Below are 17390 nucleotides of genomic sequence, written 5' to 3' on the forward strand. Positions count from 1 at the left end.
AGGAGCAGGTTTCTGCTGTCATGGTGGCAGGATGCTCTGGGTGAGACATCCTGAACCCTAGCTGGTTGGCTGGTTCATGGAGCAGCCTTCAGCCGCACGCGAGGATTGTTCTGTGTGACTATTTATTTGGCAAAACAGCCTGAGTCCCCTCTTTGGAGCAGGGACAGGGGATTGTCTGCTGTCCCCTGCCAGGGCTGCTCCGTTGCACCAAGGTTGGTGTTTCAAATTCATTAGTCGCTATCGAAGCCCCTGGTATCACGTTCCTAAGCTTCCTCAAATGGACTTTCAGGAATGTATCCGTTAACATAACTGATGAAATTTTCATAGCAGTCTTTCCATTGCCACTGATCGTTCAGCGATTACTTCTGAAAGCCCAGAGGCTTTTTCTGACTGAAACATCTTCTTCAGCCTGTGGAACTGGACAGCCCAGACCTTTTCCTCCTGCAAGTCCAGAGGAACTGCAACATCCTCTTCATCCCTCTTCCCCTATGTCCCAGGTACGGGGGAGCAATGTCCCCTCTGCAGCAAACACCATTATCTGCATTGCAGCTGTGCCCAAGGCTCTTCCTTTTGCCCTGTGCTGAGCCAAAGGCTTGTCCTGCACTTCTGCCTTTCTTGCGTTACTTGCAATCGTTGCTCTGGCACCGGGACTCATGTTGTCCTGTCATGTCAGGGCTCCTTTTGTAAAAGATTCGTAGGAGTGAGAAGGTATCAAAGTGAATGTTGTTGGTGTGCAGAGATACTATATTCAGAAAGACAGCTGCATTTATAAAAACCACAGTAAGCTGCTCGGCTGTTTCCAGCAGGTTAATAGAAGGCAATCAGACTCTTGTTCATACCTTATCAAAACAGCCTCCTGTATTACAGGAGAGAAAATACTAGTCGTGCAAAAATGTGCTCTTTCTCCTCCTTGTTCTTGACCTCAGGGGCATGGACTGAGCTAAAGAAAGCGGGCTGGCATCCTGCTGCAGTTTGGCATCTAGTTTAGAATAAGCGCTGGGCCTGATGTGGGTAATTGGTTGCACAGTTTGTCATTTCAGATAGCTTTGTCCTGGTCCTCCCTGCTCCGTCTCCAAAGGATTGTGCCCGCTCCCAGCATGAAGCACTTGGAGGTCCCTGGTGAGGGCTGTCGGTGTTTGGTGCGCTGATGGATTGGTGCATCTTTACTTCTTTTAGTTTCATATCTTTTTAAATCTACCTTTAGACCTTGGGTCAAAAGTGAGTCTCTTCCCACAGCTCAGGGGCAATATTCCCTGAGGGAAAGGGGCAGGTTGAAGCTGCTCTTCTCTCCGCGCCTCTCCCCCTCCGCTCCTGGTGCAGGGGAAGCTGGGGTGCAGTGATTCACCTCTTCCCCTCCTGCGTGACGGCAGGGCGTCACACCTGCACCCGTCCCTGGACCTTGTGCTTACAGCCGTCATTACAGAGCAGCGCGGTCATCAGCAGAGTGCCCCTTCGGCCGCTCTGTCACTAAGTAATGATTTTCCCATACGAAAACCAAGCCCTGCTGTGACGTGGCTTCGTGCAGGAGATTGGCAGAACAGAGCCAAGTTTTCCTAATGGGCACAGCAGACGGGCGACCTGGCATACGGGGGCCTTTCTGTCCATGCCGATTGCAGATTTCAGCTTGTGCCAAAGACACTCATTTTTATTCATGTCTCAGACCTCCCCACTTCGCTGGGATAATGCCCAGCAAGCCAGAGCAGCATCTGGAGATTACAATCACACATTTATTTTTAAATTCAGTCCTTCTGCACAACTACATTATTTCTGGCTGTGCTGTACTTGTATTATTGTAAATGAGTTGATTTGCTTCTGAAATCCATAAGCTCTTGTTTAATTAATGCACACAGTACATCTGCTGCTTTTTAAAGGGAGAACAGGGCACTGTAGGTTGCTTGGAGCATGACGGATTCAGAGTTCCCCTTGGCTCTCATTTCTTTGACTGCTAAAAAGACTATCAAGTTCCCAGTAAAAGGAGAGAAGCTGTCCAAATTGCTTAGCGGTACGAGTGCTCTCGTTCTCTTCCGTTCCCCATGAAGAGATGCTGTGGGAAGATGGGTGGAGCACACCAAAAATCCCTTGTGCCCATCCTGCCGTAACACATCTGCCATCAGAGTAGTCTTTCCTTTTGTGCCTTGATTTGAACCACGTTGCTGTCACCCTGTCTTCGACAACGCTGAATGTGTTCTAAATAACTTTGTATTCCTTACAGGCAGCAAACTTAATGCATTGCAGTCATGTCAGATAAAATAATTGTAGCTTCACTGAAGGTGGCTTGTTTTCAAATGTGTTTCAACGTTGCGCGTCTTGGCAGTGTGATCTCGGGGAAGCTCGTTCACATCACAGAAATGGGAACATGCTCATTTTAGCTGTCACTGCTGTAACCTCCTGTTCCTCTCGCTTTTGACATCACTGTTTTGACTTCCCATGGTATGCATGTCTGGCATAAGTAAGGTTGTTGCTTCCCTGCGGTTGGTAACGGGGAGAATAGTACCGTGCATGTGTGTGCGTGTACCTTTAGAGAACGTATGACAGTGCAGCATGAGAAGGAGGTTTTCTAGCATCCATTGGGAGTGGCGGTCAGCAGAGGTGCCATCTCTGCAATAATGCGTTATTTGCCAAAGCGGGAAAACAAAGTCCGAGTGAAACCCGCTTTTCTTCTCAAATGTGTGAGTATTTGCAGCTGCTCAGTTATCGCTTGGCTATCCCAGAGGAGGAGTGTGTGTGAGCAACTGCTCCGGTGCTGCAGATGGTGGGGACTGTGCAGCCCTATTCCATGGGCGCAGCAGTGCCGGGTCGTCGCTGCCCAGCCGGGCAGCCGGCACGTTGCTTCCAGAAGTGGCCTTGGTGGGCAAGTGCTACTGCATACAGAGACGCGGCAAGTGCTGGTGATCACCCGGGATTTTGACTTGAGGCCACAGAGCTGGCAAGAGACTGTTGTGTTTGCATCACCCCTGACTCCAGGCCAGTAAACCTTTTATCCAGCCCAACTGCTGTGCTGTCCATTTATCCTACATATTTTATAGAACCTGTTCAGATGCTTTTTTAAGTGTTTGCAAACACGCTGTTCAGTCACTGCTGGTACTCTGTCTTCAGCTCTCCGCTTCTAATTACAACGACGCTAACCCAGCAAGGCTGCCTTCTGAATCTGTAGAGCCTGGAGAGCAGAAGAAACTGCAGCTTATTGCTTTTGGGCGGTAACAGAAGAATCTCAGAAACCCTTTTATGAACCAGGTTATTAGTGTTACCCATCTGTCATTTCGCGGTGTGTTCCCAGATGTAAACTGCAAAGACCTCTTCCTAACATGAGGGTGGATTCCTGGGATTTTCATCTGAGAGTTCCTGCTGCTTCTTCAGTGTCTAAGTGATACGTGAATTTAAATCTCTGTGTTAAACCTGTGCATTGCCCAGCGTGCACTGCGCACAGGGTGAATTTTACAAAAAGATTTGACGCTTGGAAGAGGAAGGAAAAGCTAGACATGTTTTATATTATTATTCCTTTTTGAGTACAGTTACCTGGAGTTATTCAGGTGACGTTGAGAAGTAGTTTGGTAGTGACTTGACAGTTGTGGCCTCATGGGTGAAAGAGAAATGGGATAGTCCTGGGTACATGATAAATACAATTTACCATATGGCCGCTGAGTTAATTACCCCAAATTCCCATTCCTAGTGAATGCCATACACGTGCATGGAAGCTGTGGTGCAACTTGGTGCGCAAGGATATTAGAAATCCTCTTGCAGATTTTGATCTTTGGTTTTCTCTCTCCTCTCCCGTTTTCTTTTTCCTTTTCAATCCTATAACATTTGTCCAACTACTTCCACGAGGAAGAAATGGGTAAGCACAGCTTTCCCTAACATTTGAGAATAAGGTGATAAAAGGAACTCAAATGTTGACAACAAGAAAGCATAGCAGTAATGTGTATAATGGAGTGAATCACTGTAAACCTGCTTTTTCCCTGCTACTCTAGTAATTTTGGCTTGCTGGTTATTTTATCTTGCAAATGGCTGTCCTACTGGCATCAACCAAGATTTTGACTCCTCAAAACGTGGTGGGTTTTTTTTTTTTTGGAGGAGGTAGGAGTGTGTAAATGAACCCACTTGAAGCTCGGATTTGTACAGTCTAAATTATGCCAATGTAATGGGGTAATTGTTTGGGGGGAACGTTTTACTGGCTAGTAAAACTACAGTACTGAGGCACTGGTGGGTTGATTGGCACAGTCCCTTCACTAAAGAGATAGAAATTATGTTCGCTGTCAATCACTTATCTGGCCTTCAATTAAAAAAAAAAAAACAGCATGAAAAAAAAAAAATTGACTTTATTTTCTGTTCTTGTCCCAGTTTACATTCTAGTGTGCTGAGAAATGACCCAGGATCCAGGCGATCTAGTAGCTCTACTATGTTGGATGGAGGAAATATTGGAAAGTTCGAGTTTGAGATCACTGACTTCTTCCTCTTTGGTTCTCCCTTGGGTCTGGTTCTTGCACTGCGGAAAACTGTCATTCCAGCTCTTGACAGTAAGTCCTGATGTAAACTGCTGAGCTCACTTCGTGGATGGCATAAGCACTTCCTGCTACAAATACAGGAATCTGATGAGACAAACTGGTAAAAACCAAACATCTATATATAATATTTATTGCACCGTAAGGAAGCAGATCATGGTGTGCTCTAGCCAGTACTGATTATACAATTTATGTGCAATGTACTTCCAAACATTAAAATACTGGGCAATTTTTGAGTCTATAAATGTTGTGATAAATTGTTTCAATTGACTAGACTGGGAGATGAGGGAGGTGATACATCTTCAGTGCTTTTTTTAACCCATCAGTTGTCCTTTTTACAGATAAATATTTACAATAATCTAACAAATAACCTTTTGATGCTTGAAGGGTTTTTTTTCTCCATCTTTTTAGTCTTTCAGCTCAGACCAGCTTGTCAGCAGGTCTATAACCTGTTCCACCCTGCAGACCCATCTGCTTCACGCCTCGAGCCTCTTCTGGAGAGGAAGTTCTACCTTTTGCCCCCCTTTAATATTCCTCGTTACCAGAGGTTTCCGCTGGGTGATGGCAACTCTGCTGTTCTGGGTAAGTCACTTTGGATCCATATTAGCTGTCTGAAGGGTTATATCCACACTTTACATGAAATTATCAAAGCAATTGGGAATGACAAGAAAGAGAATTGGCCTTATGTTAGCCTTGTTCCCGATTTTCCAGAAAATTAGTTTTCTTCCAACAAAATCAGTGCCTTGTGACCCATATGCCCTTCATTTGTCACACAAAGGCCATCAGCTGCTGAGAGTCATCATGTGGTGACCTCTCTGTGAAGGTCCCTGTTTTACGCCCAAGCTGGTGCTTGTGGTCGAGACTGAATGAAACACAGTTAACTCAGCTTGGTTTAGGACTTTAATGTTTGGAGGGCCAGTGAAGACTGGAAGGAGCAGAGTCAACAGTGAGATAACGAGATGATTTACTTGGTTGCAACGAGTGCTTTTTCATGGGACAGGCTACTGCAGATCAGTGGGCTGGTGACAGTGCCTTGCCCGTGCCACCTTGCCAATGAGACACTTTGTCTTCCTAAGATACCCAGGACTCCTCTGCCATCAGTGGCCTCCTCACTTGCTCTACCCCAATTGCAGCAGTAACAAAGTCTGAAATGGCTGTGTGCATGCCCTTTTGTCTTACTGGGTTGCATTTGAAACTACTGTGTCCTGACCATGCCCTGCCTCAGCTCCCATTACATCAGTGCTCTTGCAGTTGATCTAATAAAATAAATTATATTTCCTACCATCTTCACCTCACTTCTGTGCCTAGACTCTCATGGTCTGTTGCCATTTCAGTGCAGGCTCTCATTGCAAGGAGCTCTCGGGGAAGCTCACTACTGTGCAGAACTAAATTTGACTTTTCTGCTTCACCTAAAGCTTTGGTTCCCTGCAGGATCAGGGCTTTGGGGCAGGAAGAACAATTGCACCATAATTTTTCCCTTGTTAGAGGTTGTTAGTCAATAGCTACTTAAAGTCAACATTGCAACTAAGAGTCACTAGTATAAAACTAGACTACAGCACACAAGAAATCACGCTGGCAAACCAGAGTAGAATATCAAAGCCATCAGCTAGAAAGATTGGGATTTGGTTGTTGTTTTTTTTCCCAAAGCTCTGGTAGCTTTTCATTTGTTTAATATTTGAATCATCCAGGACTAAATGAAAAGGAATGTGTATGTAGAGCTGAATAATTCTGGTGATACTCTGCATCACTTTTAAATTGAAAATGCAAAGCAGTGGTGTGCTATATATCAGTGTCTTTAAAGATTGTATTGTAATAGCTGAATCTGGAGGTCTGATTTGTTACATGGATATAAACTAAACCCCAAGTTTAATAAAGCGAATACAATACTTTCTGCAGGCCCCACTCACTTGTCAAATTTAGCAAAGATCTTGCTGCAACACTTTTTAAAAACGGATCCACCCACAATTACATTTGTACCCAGTCCAGTTACAACAGCTCAGGGAATCTATAGCAACTTGAAAAGCAATTTGCTTTTTTGGTGTATTCTAGGTATCAGCTGCAAGTGACTTCTTAAAAAAAAAAAAAAAACCACCCAACAACCTCCTAAACATCTTACCTTCTTCCTCTTAAATACATTTCAAATCCCCTGTTCTCACTGAAGCCAGAGGTAGAAGCCCCGTTGACACTGAGCAACCTGCGTTCTGGTTATCATTCTGTGCAACAGCAGGGATCTTATTAGTCTGCTGTGTCTCCCTAGGCCTTTGTTGAGTTGGCTGTGTTCAGAGAGACACTTGCTATGTAGTGGAGAGGAGTTAAAAAGCAATTAGCTCAAGTATGAGAAGGGTAGAGTGATTTCAAAACCCTCTCCAGGTTTGAGCCTTGTTATTTAAAGAGATGCTGCTCTGCTGTGATGAATTAAACTGACAAAAAGGCAGCTTTAAATTCTCTTCTCGTGTAAAACAAAGCCTCTTCATTTGCTTATCGTAAAATAACAGGCTATTCCTTTCCATTAGAGTGAAAATTTCAGTGTTGTGATTTACACATTACGCAGAAGGACTGTTCTAACCATGATTTGCAAAGTTGCTACCGAAGTTCATGTTCACTGTAGGGTGCTCCAGAAAAGTTAATTGCTGCTATAATGAAGCTATATGATTTGGTGATCACGCAAAATTCAGGTGCTCAATTATAATTAGTTATGTACAAAACCTTCCGTAACACTTCTTGTGCATATTTCCTCCTACAGATAGCTAGCTTATTTAAAGTCCACGATTCAGAAAGCCCCTCAGACTTTTTTTTTGGTTCTGTTTTCCCATCTGTACTAAATGTTGGGTCCCTGTTTCATTACAACCAACTTGCAGAGTGAAATCAAATTCACATCCTTGCTTACTCCTGTGCTTTGCACTATGGAGGCTGTGAGTCTGATTCAAGTAAATCTCCCCTTAGAGCGTACTTGTTTTCCACATAGTAAAAAGATTTCTCTGGATCTGCTAGGTATTTATGGATTTGGGTCATTGGAGAAGCTGGTTAAGAGGACTCCCTTTCTTTTGTTGTTGAAATGCCATTGTTGTGCTCACCTCTGCTACCAGTTAATCTCTCTGATGTGAGTCTATTTGGAAAGTCACCCACGTTTTGTTTCTTTTACGATATTTGAAGGTTGTCCTTTCATTGAAGACTCATAGTTGAAGTGCTCAGTTGTAACTGTTTGTATGTTAACACTTTGTGGCCGCATGTCTGTTGTTCTTTGTCCTTCTGTTTTGTTTTTTTTTCCCATCTGCTTCTAGTTGAGACAATCCAGAACAATCCCATCCTCCTCATGGAAAGTAGCCCTCTGGGTGCTCTCCAGCACCAGGACAGCTTCATGGAAACAAGTATCCCCGTTCCCGTACTGAATTGGCAAGATGTTTCCAATAAAAGTGCTGGTTTTGCTGAGTGTGTGTAATCTACACTTTTGTATTGTCTATGGTGTTGGGTACTTGGGGTGCTTTTTGGAGATCATACTGTTGCCTCCTGGAGTTGAAATCTTCACGCTGTGTCTCAGGCTGTGCCACATGAAATAACCACTCGGGATCACGCTTGGGTATACCCGCTCTGGGAGACCCACCGTGCAAAGGATGAGTTGGAATGACAAACTCTGTCCCATTCCAGTGTTGATGCTGGAAGGGGAGACTGCTGCCGCGTACTTACATATTTCTGTGGTGGCTGTGCTGCTGGAAAGAGGCTTTGGCACAGCAAGACGGAGTCCCTGGGTGGCCCTGCTCGTGTGCTAGACACCGTGCGCAGGATCCCCTGGGAATGGGTTGGTTGTCTGCAGCGTGTGTCTCCCCAGCAGTCAGCCACATTGCACCACAGCCAGAAGTCTAATTAATGTCTGTGTCAGAACAGATTTTGTCCGTTTGGGTATTTCGCGTTTGGACACTCCTTGTGGCTTTGCCGAATACAGCGAATGAGGCTTTCAGACCCCAAGGTGGCCATACGTGTTGGCTTTTTAAAATTAATTTCTTGAATTCTGCCTTAAAAGCAAAGTTTGATGCACTTGTTTTGCCTTATTTTCCGTCATAAATGCTGCATGGCCTCATTTATTCTGGTTGCGGCTGGTGCTACATCTGCGATTTTAATGAGACTTGACTTTGTTTTGTTTTTTTCTTCCCTGTGTGTCTTTCTTACTTGCCCATTCTCACCCCTTTCTTCAGTGTTTTGCATTGAGAGCTTGGTTCTGCTGCCTTGTTTTTAACAAGCTGACCCTTGCTGTTTATGAGCAGTCCAGTACGTTATGTGGTCATACAGGATGGCAACGCTGCTGACTATTCCAGATACTCTCTCCCTTTGTCTTTTGAAGATGTAGATGATTTTTAGGTATGCAGTTGCCGTGTTGCCTGTGCTGTGATGTTCTGTAACAAAGCAGAGGGAAAGGATCTGGTACTATTAATTAATCACTTTGGAGGTCACTGATGAAATGCCATTTAGCTGTCATCTGATATTTCCTGCTGTCAGGAGCTTCTCTGCTCTTTACCTTGTGTGTCAAGAGCACAGTGTGGCCAAGCAGTGCTTGGCTTGACTGTAGCAAGTGTTGAATCCCAGTTCAGCCACTGGACTGCAGGAATTTCCAGAATCATAAAAACTTAGGGACAACAGAAATCTATGTTGCTCTTGATCTCAGGGTAGCGACTGCAGAGTGCCCAGTGCTGACCAGTGACTCTGGTGCAAGAAGGATCTGGTGGCCTGTGCTGAGCCGCTGGCTGGCTTTTCTATTATTTTTTTTTTATTTTTATTGAACCTTACATGTTTTTGATTGCTTTCAGTATTTCCCGCTTCGGTGCCACAGCTCAGCCTGTGAATAGCGCATATTGAAATCTGCCATTCAGATACCCCAAGGACTTAACTCAGTGCCAGCAGTACATTAGGAGCATGGCCCAGTGCCGTTCACTTAGTGGGAACAATTAGTAAGAACATTGACAAATGAGTCCATAAATGAAAAGGCACAGCACTGAAATGAGTATTAAAGAACCATAGCTAGACAAAAAAAAAAAAAGAGAGTGATTTTGGAACAGGTTGCCCAGAGAAGTTGTTGAGGCCCCATCCCTGGAGGTGTTCGAGGCCGGGTTAGACGGGGCTTGGAGCAACCTGGGCTGGTGGGAGGTGTCCCTGCCCAGGGCAGGGGGGTTGGAACTTGATGATCTTCAAGGTCCCTTCCAACCTAAAACATTCTATGACTCTATGATTTTTGCTTCTTATGTGACCTCTTCTGGCAGCGCAGTTAAATCTCGGTTCATTGCACTGGCCCCACGCGTGCGTGCTGCCGGTCGAGCAGCGGCAGGTCCTTTTCTGGGAGAGAGGGTGCTCAGGGCACTGCTCGAGCCAGTTCTCCTCTTCCTGAAGCTTCCTTCTGATAAAGGCCACCTTCAGACACAGAACAAAGTACGTTTCAGCCAGTGCAGTAAAGCATGGGCACCTCTGTCCTTATCTAGCCACCTAAATGAATGGCTAATCGTGATGAAAGTCTTGCGACTGCTCGGCCCGGTCCAGCCGTCCAACTTCACCTGAGGCTCGAAGTGCTTGCCTGAAAAACCTCCCTGCAGTTGTCAGGACCTGAGTTATGGCTGGGAATGTCACCCCTGCGATGCAGCAGACGTGGCCCTTTAGGAGCTGGAGCGGTTGCAGGTGCAGGGGTCAGTCTGCTGGTGCGGCACCATCCTGCAACATCTCAGCCTGGTCCCCGCACTCCCCAGGAAAGCCCCCTTCGTTTCGAAACGGCAAGGGCGGTGCTGCACAAGGGGGTTGGTGCAAAGAATAAACAGTGTTTAGAAAATATGTTATTAGAGGGAATTTTTTTTCTGTGAGTTACGTCCCAGGGTTTCATCTGGAAGTCGCTGTCACTGCAGCTTTGGAGTCGAGGGAGCTTGGCTGAGGGGGCAGTAATGCATAAAACAGGCTTTCTGTCTACGCTTCCTGCCCTGCCTGTTCCTGGCCCATATTTTTTTTCTTAGAAACCGTCCTTTTTCAGGGTGTGTAGGTTGGGAAAAGGGAGAAACATGAGAGCAACCTGAGTGGGCTGGAGCACAGGGCACTTTGTCCCCTGCAGAGCAGACTCCTGCCACCGACACGGGCGATACTAAACTGAGCAGTTCAGCAGCGCTAAAACAGTTTAGGCATTTATAGGAGTGAAGATTACTCCTCTGGTGACACTAGCTAGGATGGTGTCAGAAGGGCTGCTGAGACTGTTTTTTTTTTTTTCTTCAAACTTACTGTATTCAAAAATCCCCAGTCAGGCTCAGGAAAACGAGACTGACTAAAAAGAGCAAGCCCAAAATACTACTGTTTCTTCCTTTATTCTCTTCCCACTTTCTGGACTCTTGAAGAAGGAGATAAAATTCAGGCAGAGCTGAGTGAAGACAGGCTAATGGAGCTGGAGCCATGATCAACCCAGGCAGCACCACATTTGGCCCAGCATTTTCTCCTGTGTAGCATTACTGTAACACTCGTTAGTGTGTCTTCCAGCTGCTTCCTAATTCAAACCACAGATGTTTTATATTTAAGGGAGAGGAAGAAGTTCAGGCTTCACTGGTGTTAGTTAAACCTGAACCTGGCATTTTTCCTAGTGCAGACAAAGCCAAACCTGTCATTGCATCTGACCAAGTTCGGGGAAGCTGATGGTCATCATCTGTGGTACATCTGTGGACTGTGTTGGGGCACCTGTTTGATGTGGCACAAGGGTATAATTGCAGAAGGGTCTCACGGTCTGTATAAACAAGGGAAAGGAGAGGAAGGGGTAACCGGGGAAAGAGATGAGAGGGTTCTCCTAGGTCATGCAGCAATGGGAACGAGACCCTTTACCCCTGAGACCTTTGTGGGGTTGAAGGCAGCTCCTGGCTTGGCTCATGTTCTCAGAGTACAGCCTCCGCCTGAATTGTTTCCTCTTGCTTGTGCTGGTGCTTTCTGCAGTAAGAAAGCCACGCTGGCCCGGTGGGGCTGGCTGGATTGCAGATACTGGTAGCAGTCTTGACAGCCAGCAGCTCAAGGAAAGGTGAAAAGAAGAGGAAAGTGCTGAGAAAGTGATGCTGGTAATGGCCTTTCAGGCACAACGTGGGCAGTGTGTGGAGCTCATCATCAGGTCAGGCTCCCGCTAGGGCTCAGATCTTGCAGTCCCCGAAGCTTTTACACAGAGCAGCTTGTGGCCTGATTTTCCCTGCAGAGAACAGAACTCTTTTACCGACACTTAGCTACACATTTTCTGCTTCATACGTTCCCTTTCCCTCCGCTGCAGCAGGATTTGTGTGGGCACATACACTGCTGCTGTGAACTGAGAGATCGGAGGAAGCAAATCAGTGGCCGCAAGCAAAAAAGACGGATATTAAAATAAACCAGTTGCCAAAACAACACCCTGTGTCAACTGCGTACTGGGATGAAATCCAAGGATATCTAAACTGGCTGAAATAGGCAGAGGATGTTGGTGTGTGGGAGTAACATACCTGCATTCCCCGTGGCGTCTGCTGCCTGGCTGGGCACAAACCCGTGCCCTGTCTGATACCCGGGAATAAAGTATTCAGGTACAGCAGAGATGGGCAATGTTAAAATGATAGTACGTAGCTTTGCTTTTGCATGTCAATGTCATACCGGTGCTGCCTGCTATGAAGTACTTGGTATTGGCATCACAAACCCTCTGCAGTGCAGGATCTTGGGGTATCCCACAGATGCTTAATTTGGCCTCGTGGCATCCACAGAGGGGAGAAAACTGAAATGCAGAGATTTTATCGTGACTTTCAGCATCTCTCGGTTTGCCAGTCCTGAACACATTAGGTCCATTTCCCTTCAGTACATGTATAAGGTCCATGTGAGCATGACTTTAAATCCTCCTTTTCTGTATTTATGTACTAAAGGGTTAGGCCACACTTGGTAAACCTCAGGTTGGGATCTAAAAATCCAGACTTGCGTGTTGTACAAAAGAAGCTCTGTTTTCACAGAGACTGAGCGTTCCCCGATCCACCAACACTGATTGGAGGTGCAAGTGCTCAGGACCAGACTCCTTTCGTTCAGTAGCCCTAACTTTAGTTTAACGAGTGTTGGCTGTATCCATTAGCAATAAAATACAAGTTCAAATTTAGTCCCTGCCAGGCATGAAAATGTTTTCTTGATTTTTTTTTTTTTTTTTTTTTTTTGCATTAATGCTTTTATCTTGGAGATGTTCATTTAAGTCTAAATGTTTCAAGAAAACAAATATCCCCTTTCTAAGGTTGTTTTTGTTGTTCTCCTTACCTTGATTATTTTGTCTCGATGTGAATATATGAAGTTGCGTATATTCACATCTGTATGTATGACACATGCTTCTGTTATTGCTGCTTGCCTGGATTTTTCTTTGGGGTTTTGGATTTGTTTTTTGAGCTACTTATTTTGCTTCTCTCAATCAAAGACTGCTCCTCCAGCCACATGTCTCTTTGCCTGCTGTGGTGTTTGCTTTCTTTTCAAACCAGAGCTCTGATGAAATGTTGGTTGGTTGTTTTTTTTTCTCATTCCAATCAGTTCTGAAAGGTTTTTGCATCTACCAGCCTTGTTTGCCTCCTTCTTCCCCTCGAGTTCATCTTGCCCAGCCTCTGTCTGTTGGTCTAATATTTTGATTTCCCTGTTTCAACTTTGTAGCAGATGTTGTTCAGTCTCATGGTGCCGTCTTCATGGAAAGCGCGTCCCTGTCCACCCCCATTTCAGCCCCTCAGTTCAGGGGCTTCCGGAGAGCCAGTGAGATCAGCATTGCCAGCCAGGTCTCAGGAATGGCAGACAGTTACACTGCTTCCAACATAGCCAACAGTAAGTGTTTCACCCCCTCCGACACTACCGCTCGCTGCCGCACCGCGCTCTCAGCGCCACGCACCGGGCCAGAGCCACGCAGCTTCTGTCTGTCCGTCTGTCTGGGGCTATGCTTTCCGTTTATAACAAGAAGTTGGAATTATTCTGCCTTCGCCCAGTTTTGCCGTAGTCAGTGCCGTGTGTTACTGTATCCCCTGGAGGAACAGATAATGTATTTGATTATCATACAGGAGCCACCGCTGTCTTATGCCTGTTGGACTGTGCGGGTGATAAACTGTTAGAAAATAATAATAATAATAATAATTGATAACTCTGAGCACCCTTTGGCTACTGCGCATGCTGAGGGTTAATCCAAAGCGATGTTTCTGTGCTGCCGTTGATAAGTCGTGCAGAACTGGTAGGGATCAGCACTACCAGATTGATACCGCAGGATGTGGCATGTGGCTTGATGCGGATCACTTAAATGTCGTCCACAAAAATGGGGATGAGTAAGCCCCTCTGTAATGCTGAAAGGGAAAAACAGGTTTGGGTTATTTATTACTTTGCATTAGAAATTCAGCTTTTCTGTAGCCCTCAGGGCAGCTCAGAGGCTCAGCCAGTTATGACCCGTATCCCAGAGCCGAATGAGGAATGAAAGGGATTTTTTATTTGTTATTTTTCCCAAGACCTGTATAACTTCCCTCTCTGTACAACTAATACAGTAGAGAACAACAGCCTTTGTTAACGGTTCAGCCCCTTCTTCATTTCAGCTGAAGTGTGAGATTAATAGTCTGTGTCCTCAGGGACCTCTAATAACTCAGACCGAAAAAGGCTGAAAACTGAACAAATTTAAAAAAAAACAAACAAACAAAAAGCACAAAAGCACCCCACACCAAAAAAACCTTCAGCCCAAACTCCTGTCCCAGAAGGTGGCAAAAATTCAGAGATACTCCATTCCTGGCACATTAGACTACGGGGCTATGAACGGTTCGCTTCATAATTAATTCCTGAGGTTAATAATGCTCCCTGAGGCGAGTGTTAGTTGCTGAAGGTCTGTGGGCGCTGGTCAGGGGCTGCTGTAACTTCTTCCCCTGTTTGAGGCAACGCTCAGCGGCAGGAATAAACTCCCTGCGCTCTGAGAAACGAGCTTTTCTTACGCAAAGCACATCTGAGAGCTGACACCGCGCTCCCCGTGTGCCTTCTTATATTTGTCCTGGTAAGACATCTTGCCAACCGCTTGCTAAATATTAATGTGCTTGGGAAGCGGGCTCCTGGGGGAGAAGGTGTTTGTTTTGTGCTGATTTCACACCCACAGTGAGCTGCCGAGCCCGGCCGGCCAGGATGGGAAGCGGGGGGCGGTGGTTGTTCGTTATGAAATGTTTACGCCGGGGTGATGCCTAAAGACCCACATGATTCGACAGAGGGATGCTGCCTCTGTGAGCTGACGGCAGGATCAGGCCCACGCAACGCTTGCCTCTCTTTGCTTTCCCCGCACTCCCCCCGATGATTTACCTTCTGGTTTGTGTAATTTATTCCTCCACGCGTTTCACAGCCGTCAAAACCTGTTTGTGGGATGGGAGAGGAAGAGTCCGGCCCTGGTGCAGGCTGCGCGTGCACCCTGACCCCATGTGCAGCCCTTTCCTTCGCCTCCTGAGTGCCAACGTGTCCTCTGAGCCCTGGCTCTGGCTTTGCAGCTCTTGCGCTCGACCCTATTAGCGCGGTGTTAATGTGAAGCTGCGGCACGGAGGGTTGGATGCGGTTTGTGCTTATCCCGCAGGGAGAGCCGGAGGAAGTCCAGAGGGGCACCGCAAAACCATGGCGCCCTCCCTAGGGTGCAGCTTCCCTTGCACGGTGAATTTCTGGAGGATGAAACCGGTGTTGCCTGAGGCATATGTGTGCCATAATAAGAAGTGTGATTTCTGCCTTTTTTTTTTTTAATTCTATTTTTCCTTTTAGAATCCAAACACCAACATAATCATTGTAGAGGGTTTAGCCTTCTGTCCCAACTTGCCCTCCCTCACAAATCCCCTACCCAAACCTCGTCCAAGAGACTTAGACAGCATAAACATGAAATCCCTTCGAAGGGAAGAAAGCTCAAAGGGCCGTGGAGTCAGGCTGCAGACTGTGCTTTTCGGATACCCGACCTGGACATCAAGACAGGTATTCTGGAGAGATCCACTCTGGTCAACCTCCTTTCTCAATTGATAAGTCACAGAACTTCACAACAAATCTATGCACTTTCACTGAGGCACTTGCAATTCCTGATTGCGTTTTAACAAGTATTTCTGTCACTTTGCTCCAAAGATCGATCATAACACGGCTAACAACTTGGCAATAGCAGGAGATCTTCTGGGCAGAGCTGTGGGGACAACGCTTCTGCCTCCGCCGCTGTCTTTTGAGCATGGAAGAGTAAATGCTGTCTGCTTCCTACAAAGAATCTGAAATTGCCCAAGCTGGGGACTTGCATGAGAGATGAAAGGTTGGGACGTGACCAGGAGCTGCCAATTTGGAAGACAGGGAGACAGAAATAGCTGCGAGGAGGTGCCTGTGTGCTCTGGAAAAGCCATGTTGATCCATCAATGCGCTCCTGCTCCTTCCCATGGCTCTTCAGAAAAGCAAGGGCCATTAGGATGAGGGTGGCCTGGGCACTCAGCACAGCCAGGGCTGGACCATGGGGATGAGCTGGTGCCATAACCCTCTGCACGTTGCTGTGGTGGGAGCTTTGTGCAGGTATCTGGAAGGAGCTGGTGGGTCCATTTTTCCAGTTCAGCATCTGTGCTTATCACCAGCTAGATTTCCCTTAACAAGAGTGGTTTGTCAGATCGTACCTTATACCTGGCAGCTTTCCTGGAATTCCGTAAAAAGGGAACACTGTCACAGAGAAAAACCAAACCCAAGCTTGAGAAGGCTCTTGTCAAAGCCCCAGCTTGCAACCTGCATGCACACATACCTCCTCCTGTTGCTCTCTCGATCTGATCCATCTTCTCTTTCCATGGCTGCTTTTCCAGGCCAGAGCGTGCGGGGGTTGAGGACTCCTCACTGCTGGGAAAGCAGCCTGTGCCTTTGGGGTCTGAGGCTTTGGGCTGAGTCCTGCTCATCCCTAAGGAGTCGGAAAGGATGCGTACACGGGCAGAGTTCAGGGCAGCGTTGAAGTGTGGTGGTGTCCTATGGGTGAATGGTGGCTGTTGGTCACTTGTGTGCAATTTGTTGACTCCCTGAGGGAGAAACTCTTCTGCGTTTTCTGTAACTTTGCTCACCCAAAATCCCGATGTATTTTTCGGTCCCACGCGCGATGGAGTCCTGGCACCCCTGGACAATTTTCTCACTGCAGAGGCTGTGCTCCCGGGGAGGCCGGCCTGGATGTCTCTGTTGCCTACAATGTAGTAGCCCAGGAGGGCAACCAGGACTTGTTGGGGACTGCCAGTCTCAGCAGCACATGCCATACACTCTGCCTAGTGGTGCCTTTTGGCATGTCACGTGGGCTCCCAGTATTCAGATCCTCTTTAGTGTGACCGATATCTGGGTGCTAAAGAGTCTTTTATTCCTTGGTGAAAGCTAAAGGAGTTGGAAGTGGGGCCAGAGACAGCCTGGGCATGTTCTGTGATGGGCAGAGAACACGCCACCTTCCTCCCACAGCTCCAGGGAGGTGCGTTGCTGTCTTATGTTTTGGCTCATTGCACATGAGCCTCGGATCCCTTCCCTGGGGTCTGGACTAACAGCCAATTAATACCTGCCCTCTAGTGCCTTCCCATTTACTTAAATGAAGAAGAGCTCAGGTGGTGGTGGCCCTGTGTGTTCCTGCCTTGGTTTGAGCAAACGCTGAGCCCGGGGTTGGTTGTTCCCTCTTAGCAGTGCGACCAGCCAGGGAGCAACCTCCTGGTGTACCTGGAGCGAGGGGCCAGAGCCTCGAAATACCACTTGTGACGGAGATGGCGCATGCATGTGAACTCCCTTTATCTGAACGAGTCTTTTGCTTCTAGTTGCTGCCAAGTGGTGGGGAACCAAAAGGATCGACTACGCTCTCTACTGTCCTGACGCTCTGACGGCCTTCCCAACGGTCGCTTTGCCGCACCTCTTCCATGCGAGCTACTGGGAGTCCACAGACGTTGTCTCCTT

The 17390-nt window shown here is 46.8% G+C and overlaps 1 protein-coding gene across 2 annotated transcripts in view; it reads left to right on the plus strand.

The window, feature by feature from the left end:
- The window catches only part of PITPNM2 (phosphatidylinositol transfer protein, membrane-associated 2), a 66987-nt gene that overhangs the window by 42092 nt on the left and 7505 nt on the right, over nt 1–17390 (plus strand). Inside the window, exons 13-17 of one of the 2 annotated variants that reach the window (XM_009880267.1) lie at nt 4339–4514; nt 4911–5081; nt 7781–7930; nt 13131–13295; nt 17255–17390. In XM_009880267.1, the coding sequence (XP_009878569.1) occupies nt 4339–4514; nt 4911–5081; nt 7781–7930; nt 13131–13295; nt 17255–17390 (798 nt within the window). The remainder of the gene's footprint in view (nt 1–4338; nt 4515–4910; nt 5082–7780; nt 7931–13130; nt 13296–17254) is intronic. The other variant, XM_009880268.1, reaches the window with a different exon arrangement.

Source organism: Charadrius vociferus, unplaced genomic scaffold, assembly GCF_000708025.1.
Source record: "Charadrius vociferus isolate BGI_N301 unplaced genomic scaffold, ASM70802v2 scaffold332, whole genome shotgun sequence".
Lineage (NCBI taxonomy): Eukaryota > Metazoa > Chordata > Aves > Charadriiformes > Charadriidae > Charadrius > Charadrius vociferus.